This window comes from Echeneis naucrates, chromosome 24 (assembly GCF_900963305.1).
Source record: "Echeneis naucrates chromosome 24, fEcheNa1.1, whole genome shotgun sequence".
Classification (NCBI taxonomy): Eukaryota; Metazoa; Chordata; class Actinopteri; order Carangiformes; family Echeneidae; genus Echeneis; species Echeneis naucrates.
The window spans coordinates 9,381,643-9,406,342 of record NC_042534.1 but is presented as its reverse complement, the minus strand read 5'-3'; the positions used below and the strand labels follow the sequence as shown (position 1 = coordinate 9,406,342).

General features: G+C 40.5%; 1 protein-coding gene across 1 annotated transcript; it reads left to right on the top strand.

Moving 5' to 3' along the window:
* Positions 1–4,877: 4,877 nt before the first annotated feature.
* Positions 4,878–22,708, top strand: pinx1 (PIN2 (TERF1) interacting telomerase inhibitor 1). The gene is made up of 7 exons (XM_029496302.1): positions 4,878–4,910; positions 5,476–5,585; positions 5,731–5,823; positions 6,419–6,500; positions 6,856–6,945; positions 10,587–10,663; positions 21,360–22,708. The coding sequence occupies exons 1-7, from the start codon at positions 4,892–4,894 to the stop codon at positions 22,008–22,010; spliced, it is 1,122 nt and encodes a 373-aa protein (XP_029352162.1). The 5' UTR covers positions 4,878–4,891; the 3' UTR covers positions 22,011–22,708.
* The last annotated feature ends 1,992 nt before the right edge of the window (positions 22,709–24,700 follow it).

The following is a 24,700-nucleotide window of genomic DNA, read 5'->3' as shown; positions in this document are numbered from 1 at the left end:
CAAGTTGATTCTTATTTGATTTACTATTGTGTAGTTATATTTGATACACAGATGGTGACCCCTGGGATATGATCCATAATAACGTGTGGTTTGAGGAAAGAATCCAAAGACCTGTCTATCAGTTGTGAGAACACAACACGGCTGCCAACATTCTTTTACAGGTACAAACGAGTACAGGTGAAGGTGAAGTAACACTGGGATACATTCAATTTCTTAAATGGATTACTTCGAGGTTAACAAATACATGGTTGACAAAATGAGTCATGCGGCAGCTATAGCAAAGCCAAAACAAATTTTGGGATGAACTCAACTGGTGTCAGGTGCAAATACAAGCAAGTAGACCCACAGTGCAGAAAGGAGATAGTTTATTTACTTGGACAACAATATCCAACAGGGGGGCAATGGGCAAATCAAGAACCCAGATGAAAAAAATGTCCCACTCAGCACATCAATAAATGTTCTAAACCAATGCTGCTGTAGCGTCTTCATCAGATAGTAACATAAAGTGCAACGCCTGGGACTGCAGTGCTGCTGACTTGTTGTTTTGCAGCTGCGCAGCAGAAAGTAGGAGCACAGAGGGCAAACAGATCGGCTGAACACACAATGGATCCATTTCATTGTGCTAAATTCAGTGTTAAGGAAGTTGAGGCACATTTTCCATTCAGCCTCTGTCATGAGCCAGTGATCCTGAAGACAGCGTGTGCTGGCTGTCATTTGAAGAAAGAGGAAGGAAGCGCTTTTGTCAACCATTAGTACTACTCTCCCTTATGGATGCATGTCAGTAGATCTGGAAGCTCTGTGGCTGAAATGAAAACTCCTCATTAAAAATCTTCAGATATTGGAAGGTAGCTATTGGCACGTCTCTATAATACCACAAAGAAGCAATTTCTATCTACTCTCACATCCAGGATATATTCTGCAAATCACATTATTTTTAATTTCCGAAAAAAATTAAGTTTAAATTTAAGCAAACTTGCATAGCAGAGGGAAGACAAATTAATATCATAACAACATGAAAAAGATCCTGATATGGACAACCCGTAAATACACGCTTACATTATGAAAAATGTTTGTAATGTTTGTTTGATTTCTCTTTTTACGAGGGAGCCAAATCGCATATTTCAATTACGCACAATTTTGACAAAAATCTGATTTCACTCCTCAAAATCCGTTTTAACCAAAAGTTCATTATTTTCTCTCCAGATTTGGTAGAATGTGTTACTGCAAAAGGAAATCAATATTTGCACTAGATTAGACTGTAATTAAATGTTCCTGCATTCAGGAACAGGTTGTCTTTTACATATATTTAGCACTCTGCACATGAATAAGCACGCATGCAAGCAAGCGTAATACAAGCATGTGGACCTCGTGGAGGTTAGGAAAAAAAGTAACACGCTCAGTATGTTTTCCTGTGTGAATATGGCTGAACTTTTGTGCCTCTCACAGATTAAGCTCTCCAAGAAGAGGCACTGGAGGGTGGAGGAGAAAAGTATTTTGAAAAAGAGTCAGCCAACACGGCTGTCACTTTTTTTACTCCATGCTCTCTTTGTAGTAAAGGAAACCTTGCCTCTTATGTAAGATGCCTCACTGGTGGTGCACGCTCACAAGCAGGCCCTCTATCCGTCGGCCAATCAGAGGGCTTCCTTGGTCTGCTGGGCCCCACTGTTTTGTTCGTCATCGTGTAATAAGATTCACAGAGTGTGCAGCAGCTTATGTTGGACTGGAGCAGAAAGTGAAGGGCGAGACATGAAGTCGACCTGGGGGAGGGAGCTGCTGGGCAATTCCACATGGAGACCTGTTGCCATGGAAATTGGGATCAAGACCACACCACACTGTCTCCGCCCTCCAGCCTCAAGAGATATGTAGATCTCCGTAGTGTACAGTATATCCTCCCTTACAGTTACAGGCTTTATACCGGCTGAGTCAAAGCAATGCAGTCTTCAGGCTGCTGTAATCCTCATGTGTGACAATGTTTAATGACCACAGACTTACGAGACTACTAGTTCAGCAAAAAGCAAATATCTTATTGAAGAATTTGTGTTCAATTTTGTTTTGGGGTTTTACTCTTTTTATGTGTCATGATGTAATTTTACACTGCTTCTTTTGTTTTTTTCCTTTTTCTTCATCGAAGAGATGCAGAACACTCGAGCGGTTTTTGCTGCTCCAGTGGCCTGGAAGAGGATTTATACCATAATGGTTCAGAAAATCAATTTTGACTTTGGAATCATCGTCACATTGACAAGCCTTATGAATCAGTGGTGTCTACATCAGACATAAATTTGTAATTGACCGAATAATGACCTTTCCAATGGGAGTGCTCGCCTCTCTGCTCGAAGACACTTTAAATTCTGCCGAGAGGGAACTCTTTGTAATCGGTTGAAAAAAAGAAAACAAGGTCAGGTGTAACGATACCACAGAACAGGAGCTCTGTTTTCCGCCTCTTTGTAGGGCAGCTTTATGCATTAAGTTGGCTGTAGTCCCTGGCACTGATCCCTCTCTGTTACACAACCTTGCTTTAATCCTATTCTTGAGGCGACAACTATAACTACAGATTTTTGGGTCAGATTAGAGCGTCACAGAACTCCTTGGCCTTTAAAGAGACATAATGATGTCTGGCTCTGGAACAGCAGATAAAGTAAATCTTGTTCACTTTAATACCACAATCAAAGCTGTACAATTAGAATGAGAATGTGTGATATAAATGTAACTTTATTTTAAATTTGGGCGAGAAAGGCAGACACATAATGGGTAGTAATATGAATAAAACCTTTTGCCATCTTAATCTGATACACTGGCACTTTGTCTTGGAAAACAAGTCCTGAACACGATCCCTCCTTTTCTTAATGTAGAATATTTATCCAGCACGAATGAATCTTGTCTTCGTTCTTTATCTGGTGTACACAAGTTCTGATACTTGTCCAATAATAGGACTAGGTTTTTCACATTCTGATAAAAATTAAAGCAAAAATGTTCCCAGATGACATTTAAAAGTAGATTTAAGGTTAAGACAGATTAAAGTCATTTAAGGACACTGCCCCTTAGACCTGCAAACAACCACCTACAATATGGTGCCTGCAATGCAATAGTATTGTGCTAGACTTTTAAACGGTTTATTATCATTATTAAAAACCAATCTCTACTCTTACAACAAATGTAAATCCATTCATTTTACTGTTGCAACTGTAATTTCCCTTCATCTGGGAGCTGTAGATTACTACTTAAGCCTTGGTTTATGTGTTGTATTTTTTTTTTTATTTGGGTTAGTATGTTGTCTTTCCAAGTGGTTACAAATTACATAAGTGCATTTTAAAATTCATGTGAAACCCAGCTGGCCCACATGGCGACAGCTTCTTTCTTTGTGGTTTAAAGCTGCCTGTCCTCAAGTGCTACTTGTAAGATCTAAGCTTGCTAAGCTTGGAACAAAATTAAGAAATTTAAAATAATGTCAGTACTACCGCATATCTGCATGTTAATTCTCACGATTAATAGAATATCAGAAAATTTGATAAAAACAAAACAAAACAAAACAAAACAGAACTTTTCTGTGTTGGCTTCACATTTAGGATGTGTTCGGGTTATGCAACAGTGTGTTTGAGTTGGGTGGAGCTAAAACAGCCCTAGCTTTACCTGCCTGGGCTGATATCAGCCGATCAACTCATCACATGAATATACTGCTTGTGCAGTGCTTCTCAAATATTGGGGCACTGACATGGAGGGGAGGGCCTTTACCGCAGGGAACAGGCTTCAGCAAATGCCTTAACTTTTTCATTGCTGCACCAAAACAAAGCGTAATTGCAAAACTGCTACAATAGGTGGCAGTGGCGCTTTCGTGTGGAAGCCCTTTAAACTGTGGCACATGAAGACAGACAGGCGTGTGTGTTGTGTCTGAAAAGTCTGGAATAACAGACATTACACCCCAATCACGCCGATAAGCGTCCTGAGTTTTGCCATTAATCCTGTGAAATACTTCATAATTTTTATTAAAAAAAAAAAATACATCTGCAAAATGTATTCTATTCGATGTGTTTTTGCATCCGACATGAAAAATGCAGACAAATCAATCAAGCAGCTGACCTGCTGTGGAGAACCCGAGGCAATGATGTTGATAAATAGTACTTATAAATTTTTATTTATTTTGCAGTAACAAATGGCCCACGCAGTTGCTCTAAGTTTGTGTTATTACTTTTTTCCTGGAGATTGATGCAGCAGTCGCACTCATCTTGTTGTTTGAAAGGTGTTTATCAGGATTCCACTTTGTTGAAGTTAATGCCAATTAATTCACTTTTAGACTGAAAAACAGGATCAATAAAGCTTATCTTTTTGTAAGTGGATCTGTATTTCATTTTTAAGTTTTTCTTTTATTTCAATATGCATACAATGTTATTCTCAAGTGTAACAATTTTATAGACAAACACAATACTACAGTGTTGCTAGTATGGTAGCATGGCTAGTGGATCACATTATTAATATTCAACTTAGTCAATCATTACATGTCAGCATAAAATGAATAAAAAATTTACAGTGAGACAGGTTATAATTTTGAGCGAATTAAACTTGTGTGACCAACTATTTTAGTATGTGTGTCTGTGTGTGTGTGCGTGTGTGTGTGAGTGAGAGAGAGAGAGAGAGAGAGAGAGAGGGAAAGAGAAAGAGAGGTGCGCCCTCTGTCGATGACAATAAAGTCGTGCTAATACGAATAAAAACATGGGCATAATAGCAAAGATTAAATCAAAATTCTTAGTGATACAATTTTGGGCTTTGACGCGGCACGTGATAATAATAATTTCATAAATTTATGTTTACCATAAACAGGCCGCGTCATCACACATTATCTTCAGGCATTTGACTGGACTCCTACTGTCCTTTCGTCAGGCTGTGTGAGGACCCCAGGATGTCCATGCTTGCGGAGCGTATGTAATTTTCTTCCAGAGTTTTGATGCTAATTTCACCTTGTCTGAAATTGTTAACAGTCTGCCGTTATGTGTTCTGGGGCGATAAAAACACATCACTAGCTGCTGTCAAGAGATACATTTCCGAAAATAGCTAATATGTTGCATATCTAGTAGCTGATAGTGTCATTAGCATTAGCTACAGCACTCCCATTAAACACGTGGTTTCTCTTGTATCTGCATCATATTTACGGTGACCCGTCATTGGCTCTTTTTAACCATAGTTTTGTCCTTGTTGGAGGAATATTTGTAATTAATTCACAGTCCCGTTTTTACACAAACTTGACAACTTGTTTACGGCAGTCAGTCATTGTATTTGTAGGCACGACACCGCATCCTCCTATTATTATATTTATCTGAGTCCAAATCGGATATACCGACCAAGCAAAATCAGTCAGGGGTCCTGTTGTATTCTGTGACACACACGGGAAAGTTTCTCAGTGAGGAAGTAAAAACGGGGCGACGGGACTAAACGATGAGTTATTATGTAATGGCGTGTTGACAAATGGTGCTACCTTGTTTCCAGCCCGGAGGAAACAGAAGTGGTCTGTTGACCCAAGGAACAGCGCCTGGAGTAATGATGACTCCAAATTTGGCCAAAAGATGCTGGAGCGAATGGGCTGGTCCAAAGGCAAGGTAGGTGTAAGGTAGAGCAGTTCCAGTATAGAGAGTTGTAGGTGAAATGATTTTTTTTAACATGTATTTGTTTACACATTTTTTACATTGGAAATGAATGGGTGGATTTTGTGTCCCATATTGTGTTTTCTCTTCTCATATTAAGGGGCTGGGCAGGAGTGAACAAGGGTCCACTGATCATATCAAAGTAAAAGTTAAAAACAACAGCTATGGACTTGGAGCCAATGCCAGCTATGAGGTAAGCTTATTTTAACAATATGGACTACACTATTTAAACACTTGAAGTGTGGGGAATCGTGCATTTTTGGTGATGTTCGCAGTGGGTAATGCAATTTCTGCATGGACCGAATCCAAATTCATATTTGCAGATCAGTGTTGTGTTGAATCTCTATTGCTGGCAGAGGCTACTTGCACACACAAGATTTAAGCATAAACAATGAACTATACACAACTAGCATATTCACAGATTATTTTCTCCTGTGTTTTAAGAGCCATATGGCAAATCCACTTGCAAGCTGTCTTCATTTCTGCATTCGCACCAAAGTGAAATTTGTTTGACAGTAATGCAAACAAAGCACAAGTATGATAAAAATGCATTGAAACCCCAAACTCAAACTTCAAGAAAATGGTACACTACTGAGAGCATTTAAAACCTGGCTTTCTTTAATAATTGCAATTAATATAAGTAAATTACCTATGATTTAAACAATTACATCATCATCTACAGTACTAGCACCAAACTGCAACTAGTGTGGGAACTGTAAACCAAGTCTTGTGGTGTAAATGTCTGAAATCAACATGATGTGTTGTGCTGAGATCTGCTGTGTTCACAGGACAACTGGATTGCCCATCAAGATGATTTCAATGAGCTTCTTGCTCAACTGAACAACTGTCATGGCCAAAACAACAGCAACGGTGTGTACACTGAGTCTGCTAAGCCATGCAGTCCATGTATAGTAAAATTTATTTGTGTCAAGTCTATGGGATGACTTGATTGCTAGTGTTTAGCAACTATATCTGGTTTTGCTGCTGTAGTCTTACTTCCTATTATTATGTTTGTCCATGTCTTAAACAGTAGGGGGTGCCATAGTGCAACATTTAGTAAATTTGGTATAGTGTAACCATTGGGCGTTGATCATCGTCATCACAAGAGAATGAACATATAGGCTAATGTTAAAAGATAGGTGGTAAAAGTAGGATTGAATTATTATGAACATTGAAAGTGTACAACTACATCTGACTCCAAATCCATTTTTATTATTATCCATAGATCCCCCCGCAGATGAGCAGAAGGGCTTCAGTTTGGAGGAAAAATCCAAGACTTCCAAAAAGAGGGTCCATTACATGAAGTTTACTAAAGGTAGGCTTGCTTTTTGATGCATGACCAAACAAGTCGGATAGATGTAGATAAACACACACACACAAATACACACATGGCTTGGGAATATGTGAAATGCACACATTGTTGCAGGTAAAAGATGCACCAACGGATCAGTGGGAGAAATGCTAAAACAGGCCTGAACAAATTAAATCAGCCTGAATTTTCTCTTTGTTCCTGATGAACTGATATGAGACCAGTGTCCCTATTTTTTAGTTTCCCACATGGTACATAAACCAACGTACCACCTGCTTGAACAGACAGACGAACAGCCTCCTTTACCCCTCATTGAGCCTTGTGCACTTGGCTCAGACCACAAACACTGGTCATAGCTTTGTGAGCCTGTGCTAGGTCAGTTGGCCCAGGTCAGTTCTAGGGAAGGTTATTAATACCTCTTCCCTTCTACTTTCATTACTCCTTTACACGTCAGGAAGTCAAGATTTGCTAGTCAAGGCCAAATACACTGATAGGTACGAGGAGGAGTTTGGTGTTCAGGACCATTGAAGACAAAAATGAAAAATCACTGGTTGCATATTTTATTGCTGAGTTGCTTTGATTGAGCATGCAGCATAGTTAAGTCATTACATGTAGATTGTGTTGAAAATATTCATTAATAATGTTGTCTTGTGTTGCATTTAAGGTTACACGTTTCAAACTCTGACACATAGATGGTGGGAATCTGTTTTATTTTGTTCAAGGTATACAAATTCCACGTCATTAGCTAATACGCACATGTGCAAAAATAATGAGTCTGTAAATGTGTTATTGGGTTCAGAGCTACCTCATCAGCTCAGCTTATATGGGAAAACAAAATCTCAACTTTTGCCTCACCTGGAACAGACTTTTTTATTTTACGTCATTCACCAGCAACTTCCTGTTTCCTGTTTGGGGCATCTGGCATGTCCATTTACTACACCCCCAACCCCGCCAAAAAAAAAAAAAACCTTCCAGGGGCTGCTGCACAACCCATTAAATACCCCTTCAGATAATGCATGGACTCTCCCCCAGACCCTCTCACTGTGTTTTTGTGAGCTTAATTTGGCAGGAGCCAGAAAAAGCCTGTCCCTAACAGAAAAGATCCATCAAGGTGCACTGAAGACATGTAATACAGGCACCAGCAGACTGACAAAAACTTGTGGTTCATCTTTTTGTCTGACAGGTGTCTTTGCTTTTCACCTTTACTTATTTTATACTTAATACGAGCAACAAATATTAATGTCCTCTTTTGAGCACCTATGTTTTGACAATGTCAATTTTAATATTACAATCACATGATCTCATGTCACAATTATATTGGTCATTTTTGTTGAAGGGGAACTTTTTATCCACTTCACATTAGGATGCACTTGTACCCCAAGCTGTTGTCAATTTATAAAATCTGATCCCTCTGAGCTTTAAGTTCTAATCTATTTGTTGGGATCCATTTCATTATGTGTCAACCCTGAATAGTGCATGGAGAACCTCACACAGATACATTCAGTTTTGATCATTTGTATTTTTTCAGGCTGTCAGACAACAGATTAAAGGGCAAATGTAGGTTGGAAAGTTTGCACTGAAATTCAATCCAAACTGTAGACCTGTCTGTGTTTCTGTGGCAACATAATGCCAATTTAACGAGTCACTTCTCAAAGAGGTCTGTTGCCATGATGCAAAAGGTACCCTGGCATTACCTGTTTGTCCATAAATGACTCATACCTTAATCTGAAACTTGATAGTTCAGTTCTCTGACTGTATTAAGTAGCGTCAAAGGAATAACATTTCAGTGCACTTCAAATATGAACCAAGAAGTACAGAGATTTAGAAACCTTGTTAATATTCATGATCTGACACAGGAAATATGATTTTACTCATTTATTATCTCCCTCTGTTGCCAATGCCCCACTGCATCCAGTATGTGATCAGCATGGGCAACCTGAGAGTTACCTGGAACAATGTCACCTGCCGAACCTGCTTGCATGCTTCTGCTGGCTGCTTGATTGCTGGCTCCCCTCGCTGTGAAGTTGTTGCCAAGTTCAGGCTTAGTAATAGATTTAGTGTTGCTAAGCTGGTTACATGAGGGATTGAAAAAGTCCCCTCCTACTCTGATAGTTCAGGATGTGCAGGTCCGCCACTGGCAGACAAAGGTCAACCATTAAATCTTCCATTAAATACCTTAGCTCATATCCTTGAGATAAAAAGGCATGATAAAATACACAGCCCAAAACCAATCACTGATCTCAGTGATTTCTGACTTTAATATTAGTCTTGTATATTAATTATTTACTCATTGACTGATTGCCCTTGATATTAAAGCTGCCAAAAAAGTCAGCAATAACATCAGAGTACCACCAGACATCCTTGTTTCCCTCTCAGTGCAGGCCTCCTCCTTACTGTCTCCTGTTCTTTTTTTTAAATTGATATCCTGTTCATGCTGGCTCCCTCACTGCCACCACTGAGGATTGATGGCCTTTGTTTGTGGGGAAAGGCACCAAATACTATGCTGCTGCAGTCTGGGGGCCCACAAAATAAACCAGTAACCCAGTTTTAATTGCTGCCTCCATCTATCACTTGTCGAGGCTGTAAGGGTGGCTGATGCAGAACTTAACTACAGCTCCCTAACCACTGCCCTGTATGGTTAGTGCTACCACAACCTCTGGACATAGCTAAACAGATTTTTACTTTTTATGCATGCAGCTTGTCATGCTGAAGAACGCACAGACCCTTAAAAACAGCCCATATACTTCGAATTTATTACAGGAGGCAGTGGCAGTAATTGGTAGTTGGCAGTTAGAGCTCCAAATTTATTGATCTGGTTTGACTAGTTATCTGTACTGACACTTGTTATTCCACAGGTGACCATGGTAACAAGTGTGCACTCACTAATACTTGAGCAGTCCATGTCATTGCCATGTAGCCACCTTTGAACATTTTAGGGATGTATAGGGTTAAGTTTCTTCTTATCTGAATACTGTTATTTGCACTTTCACCTGAAAGTCTGTGAATCTTGACAGGTCCTTCCTCCTCTAAGACGTGAGAAGTCAGATTTGGCATAGTTTCACATTTGACCTCAGTTTACTAGTTGACAAACACAGAGCCCCTCTCCCCTGTTAATTTTAGCTTTCATCATACTATCTTGGTTTTCCTTCTTAGACCTACATGTGCAGTCACTTTCAAAGCTAAGCGTAGGGAAGATAGAGGTTTAAAAGCAATAAATATCCAAATGTTATCAGAGTCCCGCTAAAGGAAGAGGATGCAGCTGTACGAACAGGACCAACTTGAGACAGACGAGCGTGTGCTTCAGGAGTCTTTGAGGCTTGGCTTGAAAATGGGAATCCAGAGGTGTGGCGTGGCTGACCTTGTTGTCAGTTTATTTTTCTTTGCCTCTTTATCCCTGGAGCAAGAAGCAAGCCATGCAAACCTGCAAACCACCCCCCCGTAAAACACACAAGCTAATACACACTTTCAACTGAAACTATTACAGACTGGGGAAAAAAAACACTGCATCTTCAGTTGTTGTCTGAATTCATTAATGATTCTTTATCTATGTGAATCTTTTTGTCTCCTCACAGATTAGCTGTTTCAGTTTGAATGTGAAATTGGCCTTTTTCTCACAGCCAGAGTCTTTGTTCTTTTCTTTATTTTAGGAAAAGATCTGTCTTCCCGTAGCGAAACAGACCTCAACTGTATCTTTGGGAAGAGAGCAAGAGGTGCTCAAGATAAGGTAAGAGACCTTCCTTTTTTCAAGGTTTGATATTAAGAAAAGATTGTCTACTTTTTTTTTTTAAAGAAGAAACACAACTTAAAAGGAGAAAATAGACAAAAAAAATTAACTGATAGGGAAAAAAATTCAAATTCAGTAAATGAAATACAGGGCCTTTTACTGCAACCGCAATCAAGTATTTTATCCCCCATAAATTTCCGGATACTCCTGATCCAATATTAAAGCTACACTAGTAGGGAAACTGTAGCTGTGTAAACTTTGAAGCCAGACCTCTGACCTGCCTGAACCAAGTCAAAATCAGGTATGCACCAGTGGCAGGAGAAAGGATACCTTTGGCCAGGTGGCTTGAGCTTATCTTTGTCTTGGCAATTAAGAATGACCATCGGTGCTGATGCCTGTTATCAGTTGCTGCAGCATCATGTGATCCATATGCTTCTGCAAGGCCCAGCTCTTCAGCAGCCGCTGGCCTTAGATTAGCTATGTCACAGCATGCAGCTTTAACACTGCCAACAGGCCACTCATGGCGGCAACGGCACCTAAATCCAGTTAAAGGATTTGCACTCTTGCCCCCTACTTCTCTCCTTCACATACAGCCCCTCCTTGCAGCTTCTTGTCTTGGAGCACTCACATCAGGCAGTTAAGTGTGCCAGTGGGCATGATTAAAGGCAATTCAAAATCGCAGTGAGGTGTACAGAAATCTGAAATGATGATGCTTGCAAAAAAAGTTGTCTTTTTGCTCTTGGCATTGGTGGTTGATTCCTTCAAATGTCACTTTGCCACATTATGTTAGCCCTCATGCCTTTGAAATGTAACTCTCAGGCTCAGGCAAGTGTAAGTTGAATTCAAGCATGAAGGCCAGTAAGGTCTTCTTGGTTTACTATTTAAAAACAAATTTACCCATTCATTTTAATCTCTTCATTTTGTATGATCTTTAAATTGGAAATCTGATGCTTGGAGATAAAAAAAAAAAAATTGCTTGTAGAACAATTTGATGTTACATGGGCCATTAACAAGGACAACTGACTCACAGTAGGAATGAGTTAGAATTAGAGTTTTTAGATTTCAGATGTTTTGTTTTGTTTTTTTTTTTACTTCGCATCCACTTAAAATGTTATTTTAATTGTGGATTGAGAAATCCTCATTTCTACACTCGTGTTCTGCTGACCCTATACAAAGCCACAAGGACAATGATAAATGTAGCTTCTGGACTGAGAGATGCAGAAAAGCCTCTTGCTGGCTTCCTCTGTTTATCGCCGGCATTTGGCTTGAAGAAACTGGCATCTTGAAATCCATAAATTGTACAAGGAAAAACCCTTGTCTATTCCCCTGCAGGTGCTAAGCCATAACATCACAATGGCTGCTGCTCCCTAGCTGATTAACATTGGAAATGCAGGCAATATACACCATCATTTTCTCCCTAATCGTTTGGTTATGGGTTGTTATTTTTCCGCCAGGAGGGACACCATTGACCATATCGAAAACACTGAACACAATTACAATGGCTTCCCACGAGGTCTTGTGTTGAAGCCCAGCAACCTCAGATGTTACTGGGAAGAGGTAAAGAGGGTGATGGACCAATCAAGCTCAAGGCATTGTGCAGAGTGTCCTGTGAGTGTGACACTGCTAGTGACCCTCTGCTCATACTGATCTGTTAGTTGTCTGCCCAGACCAAGGGTTGGCAACCTGTGGCTCTTTCATCCCTCTGCCATGGCTCCGTGTGGCTTTGAGAAAATACATTTTATTCTATTTTGTTATTTTTTTTCAATGTAATAGTTATGATTCTAGAGATTTAGGTGATCTAGCAACACAAATAAAATGTTTTCAAATATTTATTTTTTTTTGTTTGGGTCACCTGTTAATGACAGGCTGGTGACTTATTTTGAGCTCTCGACTCCCGCGAAGCAAGGGAGGTTTTGCAGCTTCAGTTGGGTTTTATTTGGTGGGAACCACACCCAAATGGCTCTTTTAATGTTGAAGGTTGCTGACCTCTGGCCTAGACTGTCCCAGCACAAGATGCATTAGCTGTATTTCTACAGTGACTGTATAAAGGCTGGGAGTTTAAGTTTGGTGGAGTTGAGTTGTATGTTGTACAAGCTGCCACCAGTTGCATTATCATATACTTGCACCCTGACACAGTGAGGCATGGAGACCTGACCAAATCTGGATCAGCTTCTTCAGGACTGTTCACCTTCCTCCTCATGAATCTTCCAGCACTTCACCCACCACCCACTGCTGTCTCCTCAGCCCCCCCCCAGTGCTGGGGTTTTCCTTCCTCTGCAGTGATGTGCTTCCTGCTCGCCTCTTATCGCTGCTCACAACACTCCCCGAAATGTGGACACACACACAAACACACACACTCAGCAGTCCCACATGCCTCTCTGTTCATCAAAGGCAGCAGTGGATGTGTTGAAAAGAACATATGAGCATGTGAGTGTATTGATTAGTTATATTTAGATAACCTTAAAGTCTCACCTTGTTTATCACATTTTTTTAAGTTGTCAACTGACAAACCTCCGTATAATCCTGTTTCAAAATGTAACTGATTTATTTTCAGTCAGTTCTCTTGAGAATAGATCAAATAATTTTTTGCAAGTGGAAACCTTTAGAAAACGTTTGTTTTCTAGTTTTTAGTTTAGTTTTTACACAGTAGACCTACAAAACATTTGATGGGGCCATAAGCAGTTCTGAATATAAATGCTGTACAGGCCAATAATACAGGTAGTACAGGTAATAATAAGCATGACAGCAAGCGAAGTAAAGCTGGTTTAGCTCACCATATTTTTTCTTTTTTTTTTTTTTAAATTACCAGTCGGCCACGATTCCACCTATTCATGTAGACACCTGAAAATGTTGGCTTAAAACCATTATTTACACTCCCTGACCAGTGAGGTTTATCAAGTTGTGTTGGAGCACCTGTCCATCTACACGGCTCTCTGTTATCCATCACCCATCCCACGCCTGCAAGCCCCCTCCTTCTCCTGCCTCCTCTTGTGCCCCTCAACACAATTACTCACCACATGACAAACGACAGACTCTCTCTGCCGAGATATCAAAAAGCCCCGGCCACTTCTAAATGAAGGCACTTTGGCAGCCCTGTGCTCCCCATGCTTATCGGCGGGCGAGCAGTGCCCCTGGCCGTCCTGTGTCCCCGCTATTCCTCCTTCCTCCTCCTCCTCCTCCACCACCCCCGGCTCTCCGTGCCCTCCTCAGGGGGTTTAGTTAGGGGAGCCACATGGAGGGCCAGCCCAGCTTGATTTATCTCCCTTGCCCCTCTGCCCGGCCACTCAGGCAGGCCGAAAGAGCCGACGAGGCTCCAACGGGCCTCAGCTCGAAAGCCCGGCATTAGCTGAAATAAACCATTCTGCCGCCCAGTGAAAAATGTCCTCTGATTGGCTAATTAATCAGTCAAAGGGGAGCGACGCGGCTTGTGACTTGAGGGACCCAAGCGGGCGACCGCAGAGGGCCTGCTGATAAATAGACTCCCCGCCGATTCATACATCAACAAAAGTTAGTCATTTTTTAAAGCCCCCAGCTCAGATGAACGGTGGAAACAAGCCAGTGTTTTTTTTGTTCACTCACATTTTCTTTCGCATTTCTTTGTTGTGCAATCAAAACGACTAAAGCCACACACATTAAAAACATCTAATAACTATTATTCAAATGTTTAATGTAAAAAAAAATGTAATTATACTTAAATATTTCACTTTATTGCCGTAGAATCTTTATTTACTGAAACTGTTTCCTCAGTTTACTTACAAAACTTCTGAATCAGCATTGTCAAAGCTTTATTAAAGTTTTATGGTGGGCTAACTGTCATACAACTATTTAATTATTAGATATATTGAAATGACTACAGCATAGCCCAGTTCATTCGCTCTGCACTCCCTTAACATGTCAAGAAAGAAAAATGGTCAAGTATAATTCAGTACAAGTCATGTTTTGACTTCTGAACCTTCCAGTCAGACAGTTGGTATGGCGCACCCTGTTCTTGGGTCAGTGTGGCCTCTGTGGCCTCTCTCACTCCCACTCCTGCTCAGACACAAAGGGCCGAAAATCAGGCCTCATCGGGTGGCACCTGTTATGAGTTTTTCCGGCCCACGCGTCGTCCATATGAAGGATCGCACGTCAGCTGGGGCTCCCCCGATACCACCATCTTAAGGAACACGAAGCCAGGGCGGCGGGGTTGGGGACCCTCATCGTTTGGCAGATGCATCGCAAAGCTTCTTCTGCACTTTGCTGACACTAGAGAAGCAAAATATGTTTTACGAAAATGTGCAAATCTACTATTACAAGATTCATAGATTATTTTAAGTAGGTATTTTGAGGAATGATGTGAGGTAGTGGTGAATGTTTTAATCAAGTTATTCAGACTGTTACGGTTTGTTGATGAGACATACAGGTTTTTTGTTTGTTTGTTTTTTTTTTTATATTAATATGGCCCTAGTAGCTATAGTCACAGGACTGCAACATTTTTATTTCAGCTTGACTTCATGCAGTTAAACTTATTATTATTTCAAAGCTTGTATTTGGACTGTAAACTGTGGTATGAAAGCTTTTCAGGGGGCTAACATCTTATCTATTTCTATCAAATTTTGGTTTCAGCAATTTTATGTAGCTTACTTTCTTCAGGGTTAAGTGTCTGTTTGACTGCCCTAACAGCATAATTTTTCACGTACTGCAGAGGTCCACTGTTCTGTGTAATTGACAGTATAAACAGAAAGACAGCACCAAAGGAATGTTTTTCTTGTTGGCTCAGTTGCCAGTTAACTCGCGGTGTTGATCTGTTGAAAGGTGATGACAGTGTAAATGCGTGTTGTCTCCCTGTGGTTTAAACGGGCCAGCGCACTCATACAGTTAGTTTAGCTTATTGTAAAGCTCCAATTCATTCTCAAATAACATCTAATTGCCTCAAGCAATTCTTTCTCGCTTCTTGCTTTCTCGAACATGCTAGTTGATAGGCGATGTTTGATGACAGGCTTGTACTGCTGATAATGAGACTCGCCAAATCTCCACCTCCTCCCCGCTGTAAAGGCGCACACACTTGCACCACACATTTACCACCTACCTCCCTGGCAGTTCTGTGGACTGCTCCCTCCTGGCCATGCCAGCTCGCTGACACTTACAGATTAGTGCAGGAGGGGAAAAAAAAAAGAAAGAGGGCGTCCGTTTCTTAGTTACAGACCTGAGCGAGAAAACATCGGGCCAGGGTAATTACTGCCTGGCGAAACTAACCGCCCAGCACTCTCGGCTGTTTACAGTTACCAACTAGCATTTAATCACTGACTCTTTTAATCTAATAAATCACAGGAGGAAAAAATAATCACTGCATCTTCCCTCTCTTGGGTTGGGGTGATGGGACCCCTATGCTTTTGAGGAGGGCTTTGCCGGCAGGCATTTGCGGTGTTAAACAAGCGCAGGGTAGTCACGCTGCATGCATAATGTTGTTTATGATAAACGTTCTAGCACTGGGCAGAAAGTGCAAAACTACACACACAAACTATGCCTTTAGAAAATATATTGCTTTGTGCAAACTTCCATGTGGGGCTTTTAATGTACTTTAGGTACATCCTTTCATAGTTTTTAACTTTGTTTCTTTGTGTGAACATTATTTCACAACAAAATACAGCTAAATTGTAGGATGTGTTTGAGGGAAGCAGTAGCACTCAAAAATTATTGATGGTCAATAAAGGCTTTTGCTTATTTACTCGGTAATAAGGTAGCCACCTGTTTTTCTGTCCGCCTACATCAGGCTCATGAAGGATGGGCTGCTGGACCTGTGTGCTCATCAGGGAGAGACAGCTGGCTAATCAGGGCCTGATCCATAGACCTTGAGTATCGCCAAATTTATTATTGTGGCAGAACAATGAGGGCAGACTCGTGCAATTACAGACCCAACTGATATTGGCTGGAATTTATTGGGGGAAAAAAAACATGTATTGCAAACAGGCAGTTTTTAAGAAAATAAATGAGCATCTGCAGTTTTGTCAAATGCTAATTAACATGTAAGCCAGAAGGACTTTATACCGTTAAAAGCTGATTGGTTAAACACAACTGTTCATATTTACTGTTTTTAATAACTTAAATCTAAAACTTTCCAGCTTTGTTGGCTTGAGTGTTTTCCAGTTCTACACTATTGCATTAGGCTGAGTTTTCTCAACTGATACACAATATAATTATAACGCCCTACTTATTGGTTTATTAGGCTGACTCCATATAGACATATCAAATTGTTAATTACTATGTAATGTTTTTTTCCCTTTTTTAAAATAAAGTAATGAAGATAGGTTGTACATAAAAACTGTTCCATTAGTGCAGATGGTTTTGTGCCCCAGTTTACACTTTTTTTTTTTTTTTTTAGCAACCACATTTATGGTTTTTATCATCACATCAACAATATTGCCTACAATTGACATTTTTACAGAAACTCTGTATTCATCCTGCTTTAATGTGTGATTTAGTTGCTAAATTGCTATTGTAAAATGGATGCAGATAGCCATTGGCCTCATCGTTGGTTTATTGTCTTTAGAGTCATCATTTTACTCATATAAATAATTTACTTCTAAATGGAAAAAGGAATTAACCCGAACATTTCAGAGGCTGATTGAGTTGAAAAGTAGAAATAATATTCTCTACCAGGGGCAGAGATGCCAATAATAATAATAATAATAATAATAATAATAATAATAATAATAATAATCAAAAAAAAAACTATGATACTGAGATAGATATTTATTTTATTTATTTTTTTAACACTGGACTGAGTTAGTAAAAGGATGGATGGAAACCCACCTAATAGTTGTATTAGATGCACAGATCAGTTCTTCTCCTGTTTCTATGAACAAAAATATCACAGTTCGATGTTTTACATGTTATTTGTCACTTTTTCTCTTGATCAACCTTCTTCTGCATTGTCAGGGCATCAAACTGGAGAATGTTTGTGGAAATTTGCGTGTTGGCCCAGAAAAAAGATTGTAACGCAAAACCTGTTTTGAAATGGAGCTTCAGTCTCTCTTTAGAAATAAATAGGCAGTTTTTGTTGGCCTGCACATGTTTCAGATCTAGTTGGTTTTGTTAATTAATTTTATGTAATACATTTCTCTTCTGATATTGTTTATAAAAAAGAAAAATAAGTTTTGCATGTACTCAGGTGAACCCTCTACCGTCCCTCTGCTGGCTTGATTGACTCTCCTGAATATGTTTGCCTCCCTATCTTGGCACTTTGGCACGTCTTACTATTGGCTTTCCATTGGCTACATTAGCAGGGAAAGATAGAACTGGAGTGTCTTGAAGGAGGCGGCCTGTTGAATGTCTTCCCACCCTCTTCTTTTCTGTGGGACCCTCTGTGGGCCCTCCCTGTGTTCCCTGCCCAGGCCCAGCCCCCGCCAGGGGGGAGCACAGAGCAGGAAGGGCCCGATAGCCAGCCAGACCGCTCCTCTGCAGAGGGAGCCTTATCTCAGACCTGCACACAGTGCACTGAGCGCATCCTTTTCCTGGGGTTCTGGGTCTGGGAGGAGGAGGAGAAGGAGTAGACACGGCTAGATATAGGTGTGTTTTCCAATCCTCAGCCCCCAGCTGGGGACGGCCTTTTTTAGTTCATCTTTTCTTAGTCCAGAAATGGAAGAACATGGAATAACACATTTTTTACCATTCAGTGTAACATAAAATTCCTTGTAATATGTATTTTGTTAATTTTGTTTTGGGTTTTTTTTCTTTCTCTTTCTTCTTTTAGAAAGCCCCGGTGAGAATGAATAGACGCTTTGACATATGGAAGGTTGAGTTTTGTTTTGTTTTTTTTTAATCCTCGACACAGTCAAGTGATTGTATTCTACAGCCTCATTTTCTCTGGTTTGACCAGTTGTCTATTTAAGTAAACTTAAGGTATTGCTCTCTTGTTGATATTGTGGAGTCACATCACTGAACTTGACTCCCAACAACATTGAGCAACTGTTACCCTTTTTTAGCCCCCTGTAGAGCTTTGCTTCATTGGAAGCAGAGCAAAGAATGGGAAATTTGTTTTCCCTTCTCTACTATTTGCCTTCAAAACGAGTTAAATTAACTAAGTGGATCTGTTGGTAGTGATACAGTTTGGAATGACATTGAATTTGATTGGCTGTAATGGATATTGATAGACGATTGCATCATCCAATCACCTGCTAAGTGTATTTTGAAAGTGCCTGCCCAGATGGTTTCCAACTAAGTCCTCCCAGATACTTCTGTAAAAAATCTGCCCAAGCAGGTTGCATGATCTCACTAACAATAACATAGGTATGTAAATTGGTCCTGTGTGGTGATATACTGCAAATTTGATGCCGCATTTCAAATTCATAAATGATTTTAGAAAAATTGCTATTTTGAGTTAATGTGGTTGAAATTGTAATGGGAACTGCACAGCATTCACTGGTCCATAGGACAGAAACAGTGACTGACAACGGGCCACAAAAAATTACGCACATCTGAAAACAAGCACCTAAGCATCACTTCTGAGTTGTTTCTCAGTGACAGTGCGCTCAGTGTTCACCAACAAAAACCTCCAGGGTTGCAAGTATGACTGAATGGATCTGTAACATTATATTCATACTACATACATGAGTCCAGCCTGTGCTCGGCACAGCACTTTCTCCCCTTGTCAGATCAGAGTCTAATTGAGATCCCCAGGCAGTGAGGATGGACCACATAGCAAGTTGTAGCCACTTTCCCCTGATGAAGATGTTTCTCTCTCAGTCACTCTACTCTTCTCCCCTCTCGCTCATTCACCCTCTCCCTCTCTTGAGAGTAATTTCACAGGCAGCTCTAAAGTGGCCCCCAGCCACCTTCCCAAATCCCAGTTACATGTTGTTTGGTGCTGTCTGCTCTAAGCCCCATCTCCCCTTTCCCAAGCAGAGAGGATGCCATTGTGCAGTAACGGGGAGTATAGATTTTCTCTGAGAAGTTGGAAAGTTTTATTTAATGGCACCTCACCTGAAGGGCTCTATCCCCTTTGTTAGAAGTTGGGGTTCTTTCTGGCTGAGGGCTGAGGTGGCAGAGAACTTTGGTTGGGCTGTTTTAACACCTTCCTTGTCATTTACCCTCAATCATGTGTCCAGCATCTGTGTGTGATGCATTACTGGTGGGATCTGTTGGAATCTTTGACATTTTTGCATAAGGTGAAACATAAGGGGAGAGAAATTTTGCCTGTGCTATATTCGCAGAGCAATCTTTTTTTTACTGTACTAATCAATATATTAGACTGCAAAAACAATGCTCCTTTCCTTTATGGAAATGTATTGACTTTTAGTGGGTTAAGACAAATAGCTTGCAGGTTTTCACAGAGGTCCCTGGTGACTACTTTAAAAGGAAAATCCTGAATTTTCAAAGAAACCAAATTATTAACCAAAATCTGGTTTGGTTTACTTAAAGCCCTGGAGAAAGCCTAGTGCATGTAAGTATTCAGTCTGTTACGTCCCACAAGGCCTGTTTGGATTTACATCCACATTGTTTCACCTAACCATTAGTTAGCTTGTCTACCTCAATCAACACTAAGGGTCAAAATTGTGTAATCTGCATGTTAAAGTTTAAAGGCCGTAACAAGAGGTGACTCAAAACATCCACATTTTTCAATTTATCTTTCATCTGTTGGTTTTGAGAAATGCAGTCCACTAGGCCATCTCTGAGGTAATACACAGAGCGGCAGTATTGTTTAGTGGGATCCTCCGGAGGAGCTTCTGTATTCTTTTGGATGAATCATTATGCATTGAGTAGGCCATTAGGAAAATGAAGACAAATGGGCCGCAGGGGTGGGGTGACAAATTGTTCAGGCTGTAGAGTTAAAATCTACGTCGTGTTTTGCTTCACAGTTGTAGACTTGGCGTAGTTGTGTTTAATGTGTAGCCTAAAGGTTGAAGAGATGAGTTGGTTACCAGATTGATTCAGGCTGGAGATTGTGTGACCAAAAGAAACGACTGCTGCTTTTTCCTTATTTTCAACATTTAATGTCTCACCCCCCTGCACCCAGGTCTTAGCTGGTTAGTTTAACCAGCTAAGACCTGAATGAATTCTTCACAATTCATGAGTGGAAAGGTCTCCTCAGAAACCTGTATTATCTTTAAGGACTAAAAGTGAATGTAGATGTCGATAAATAGCAAACTTTTTTCTGGCAATGTTAATGTTTTAATTAATGGATATGTTAAAGGTAGGGAGTTTTTTCAGTAAATCAGTGCGTGATACACTGTAAATATCAGGAAGTGAACTGGTGTCACTGTGTGCTGAGAATTGGCTCCTGCGTGCTGTCAACACACGCTTTTGTCAGAGTGCCCTCATCAGACACAGATATTGTTTGATTTTGGTGGGAAAAGTCAAGTCTAAGCTATAGTTTGCTCTACTCTCAATGAGCCAAGGGACCAGAGTGAAGGAGCTGACTGCGCAAGGACACACAGCTGGATGTGTGACACTTAATAGTTCCCTAAAAAACAAAACAAAACACAATGTTAGTTTTGATGGGCCTATGATGCTTATTTTAAGATGATCTTTTTAACACCTATTGTTACATCAGCATCCTATTTTTCTTTTCACTCACTTAAATCTTCCTGGTTAATCTGTCCATGTTGATTGATCTCACATAAGCTTCTGGTTGGATCCATTGTTTGCTGTCTATTTCTGTGTATATTGTCTAAATGATGCATCAAAGACTAAATCTGTCATGTGTGTGTTTTTGGTGTAGGACAACAGCAGCAGTGATTCTCAGGGTGAGGTGGAGGAGAGTACGACTCCTGCTACTTCTGAACTGGATCCCGAGTCCGTCTCCAACACTGTGACAAGTAATCTGACTATGCAGGAGTATTTTGCACAGCGAATGGCTCAGCTGAAAAAAGCTCGGATACAAGCCCAGAGCGGGACATCCCCAGAGAAGGCCGAGTCCCTCGAGCCATCCTGTCGTATCCACAGTAGCAACAATGACACAGCAGAGCCCAAAAAAAAGAAAAAGAAGGCCAAGGTGGAGATCGTGGACAACAATGGTGCTCCCATCGTGGTGGAAGATGATGAGAACCAGGAGCAGGAACCTGAGAGAAAAAAGAAAAAGAGGAAAATGGCCAAAAGTGAAAGAGCTACAGATGAGAACCTCTGCTCCATCTCCAGTGTGGAGCAGAACTGTGAGGAGCTTCCTCCTTCCAAAAAGAAAAAGCATAAAAAGCACAGTAAGGAAACTGAGCTACTAAATGGACACAAGCCATCTGATGAGCAAACTGTTGAATCAGAGGTTGTACAGAAAAAGACAAAAAAACGAGGGGAAGAGGTCAAGGAGGAGGTAGTGGAGAAATCCAAAAAAGAGAAGAAGAAGAAGAAGAAGCAGCAGCAGCAGCATCAAGAATAGTGCGGAGTAGATGGTTTTGGTGGTCAGGCCCTCACCCTTACCCTCAAGACATGCCTTTCCATTAGCCAATGAAATGTCTGGTCATGTACAGCCTAACCACCTCTCCAGGAAGAACACTTAGAGTGAGGAGAGTTTCCATATGATAAAACCTCAGACTCACTGTTGCTACAGGTAGTAAAATCCTTGAAGAACAATGCTACTCATGTTGGCACAGTTTATACGAAGCTGAAAGACTTTTTAAAGGTGGCCTTTGTGGCTTGGTCTTAAGCCTAGCTGTCTGCCATCTAAAATGCTAAGCATCATATTTACTGTACTGATGTAACTGGTAATATTTTACCTCGATTCTGATCAAGAATTAAAAACTGTAGGCCTCAAAATGTTCATTTACATCTGAAGGTGTTTAGAGGCTAGTTCCTACAGTGAGTCGCCCTCCACTAATGTGCCACATTGTAAATCTCTTGTCTAATGAATAAAATTTCCTACCATTCTACAAAGTGACTTAGGCCATGGTTTGTCCCATTTTGGTAAACAATTATTCAAAATGTGTTTTTACAAATGCCATAACTTTGTATTTTTCTATTACATGCATAAGCATTGCTGACGAATCAGTATTTAAATGGCTTTTATGTTCTTCACAGTATTTTTTTTTTTTTAATCCAAAACCTGAAATGACTGAGACCTACTCATGACTTGAAACTCTGCATAAAGATAAAGTGACCCAGAGACAGTGTCTTCTTGATGTTAATGTATTTTGAGGGGTTTTTTTTTTTTCTCTCTCTCCCTCCCTCCTTCTCTAATCTAAATGAGCAACTGAAAAATGCTGGCTTTACCTGAATAATTTTAAGTAAATCCAAAATTTCAGTGCATGTTTGAATTTCTTGTTGTGGATGTGATAAGATCCCAGAGACACTGCGGAGAAACATGAGCTGAGCAGCTGTCTAGGTCATGTAAAGACATCGTATCCATACATAGGTAGTTTTCACCACACTCACCAATTCAACTTTCATGATTCATGAGGCAATTAAATTTTTTCTATGACTTGACAGACATACTCTAAACAAACCAGTCTTGTTAAGCAATGAGTGGATGGCATGAGTCAAAGAAGGAAAAAGGAAGCTACAGCTATCCAGTCTTGCACATTATGACATGGAGTTCCTTGTCACTATTTAAAGTTTTTAAATGACAAAATCCTGGCAGTGCACTGGTTCGTTTATCATCCTGGAAACTGAGGTTTAATGTGACTATCTGCAGTGCGAAGGGGTGTTTCCTTCTCCCTGTCATGCACTACAGTATGCAGCTGGAGATTACTCAGCTAGTAAGTTATGACTCAACTTTTTACGTTTATTGCTACAAAAGTACAAAACAAATGAGGAAATTGTTTTAGAAACAGATTTTAAGTGTGCTAAATTTAAATGCACGTAACTTTGAAAAAATAATTTTAGCTCTCAAAATAGACATGTCTTGTAAACATGGCTTTCAGCAGATGTGACATTTCTAAAATAATTTTTCTAGTAAAAGTCACACGTCACAGTCATTTACTGATGTGCTGTGTGCACACAATGGGGTCGCCCACTTTAACTTTGAAAAATTAATAAAATGAAAAAGATACAACAGAACATAGTCAAATGAAATTGTGCTACTTTCTTCTCTTCCCCACTAACCACATCTTCTGCACTGAAACTGTGTACAACAGCAGGCTGATACAACTCACACCCACACAGCGGTGAACACACAGAGCTATTTGCCGTTTCACCCCCAACTCCAAGCTTTCAGATTTGTAATTACAAATACAATGTGAAACTCCTATGTTGTCAGTCTGCTTGTCTGTTTGCTTGGCCTCCATCAGCTCACATTGGTTCTGCAGTACTGACTTTCACTGCCTTCTCATCGTGGCCCAAGTCAAACCAGCAAGAGGAAGTGCAGGCCTATATATCACTAATGTGCCTGCTCGACGCACAATCTGGCTTCAGGTGCCATGTCCTGTTCCTGTGGGGGTCAAGTCTCAACACAAGGCTATAGAGCTGACACTTCAGTTTGATTGGAGCTGCAGGGCCCGTAAAGTCCTGTATTAAAGCTCAAGATGTGTACTGCTCGTGGATTAGCCCCGGAGGGAAAACGATGGAAACGCTTCCTATCGGCACTAAGGTTAATGTTCTCCTGCATAAATACAACAAACCAAGACACTATCTGATCTGAGATCAGAAACAAGTGTTCAGCTAGGGTGTGCAGCGGGGAACAGACTGAGCTCCTGAGTGGCTACAGCCCAAGAGTATCCTGTCAACAGGAACTCCTGGATTTGATATTGTCACAGAAGGAAACTGATTTGTTTGTAGTGTGTTTGTTCACTAGTTTTATCTCTCCTCTCACCCACAGATGAATCCAGAGGTTCCAGAAATAGCCTCTTTCTCTGAGATATACTATACAAAAAAGAGGCTAGGATTAAATGTTAAAGGAAAATATAATTTTCTTCAAAGTGGAAGGTTGTTGTGGGCCTTAAGTGTTGCCTTGTGGTTCAGTGGAAATCTGAAAACGTCACAGCCACTGTAGGTTGCTGTGTGACAGTCAGTACACTGCAGAACAAGTTTGTCAGGTGAAAGTTGAAATTACCAAATCCTTGTTTGTCACCTCTGAACACAAATGTTCTCTTCAATAGTTGATCCATAGCTTAGAAAAACAACCCACCCAAACAC

What these genes read in the sequence shown, in the direction of transcription:
- pinx1 (XM_029496302.1), top strand. An exon ending in TGGGCTGGTCCAAAGGCAAG is followed by an intron (nt 5,586 to 5,730) that starts GTAGGTGTAAGG and finishes TCTCATATTAAG; the next exon opens with GGGCTGGGCAGGAGTGAACA. An exon ending in TTACATGAAGTTTACTAAAG is followed by an intron (nt 6,946 to 10,586) that starts GTAGGCTTGCTT and finishes TCTTTATTTTAG; the next exon opens with GAAAAGATCTGTCTTCCCGT.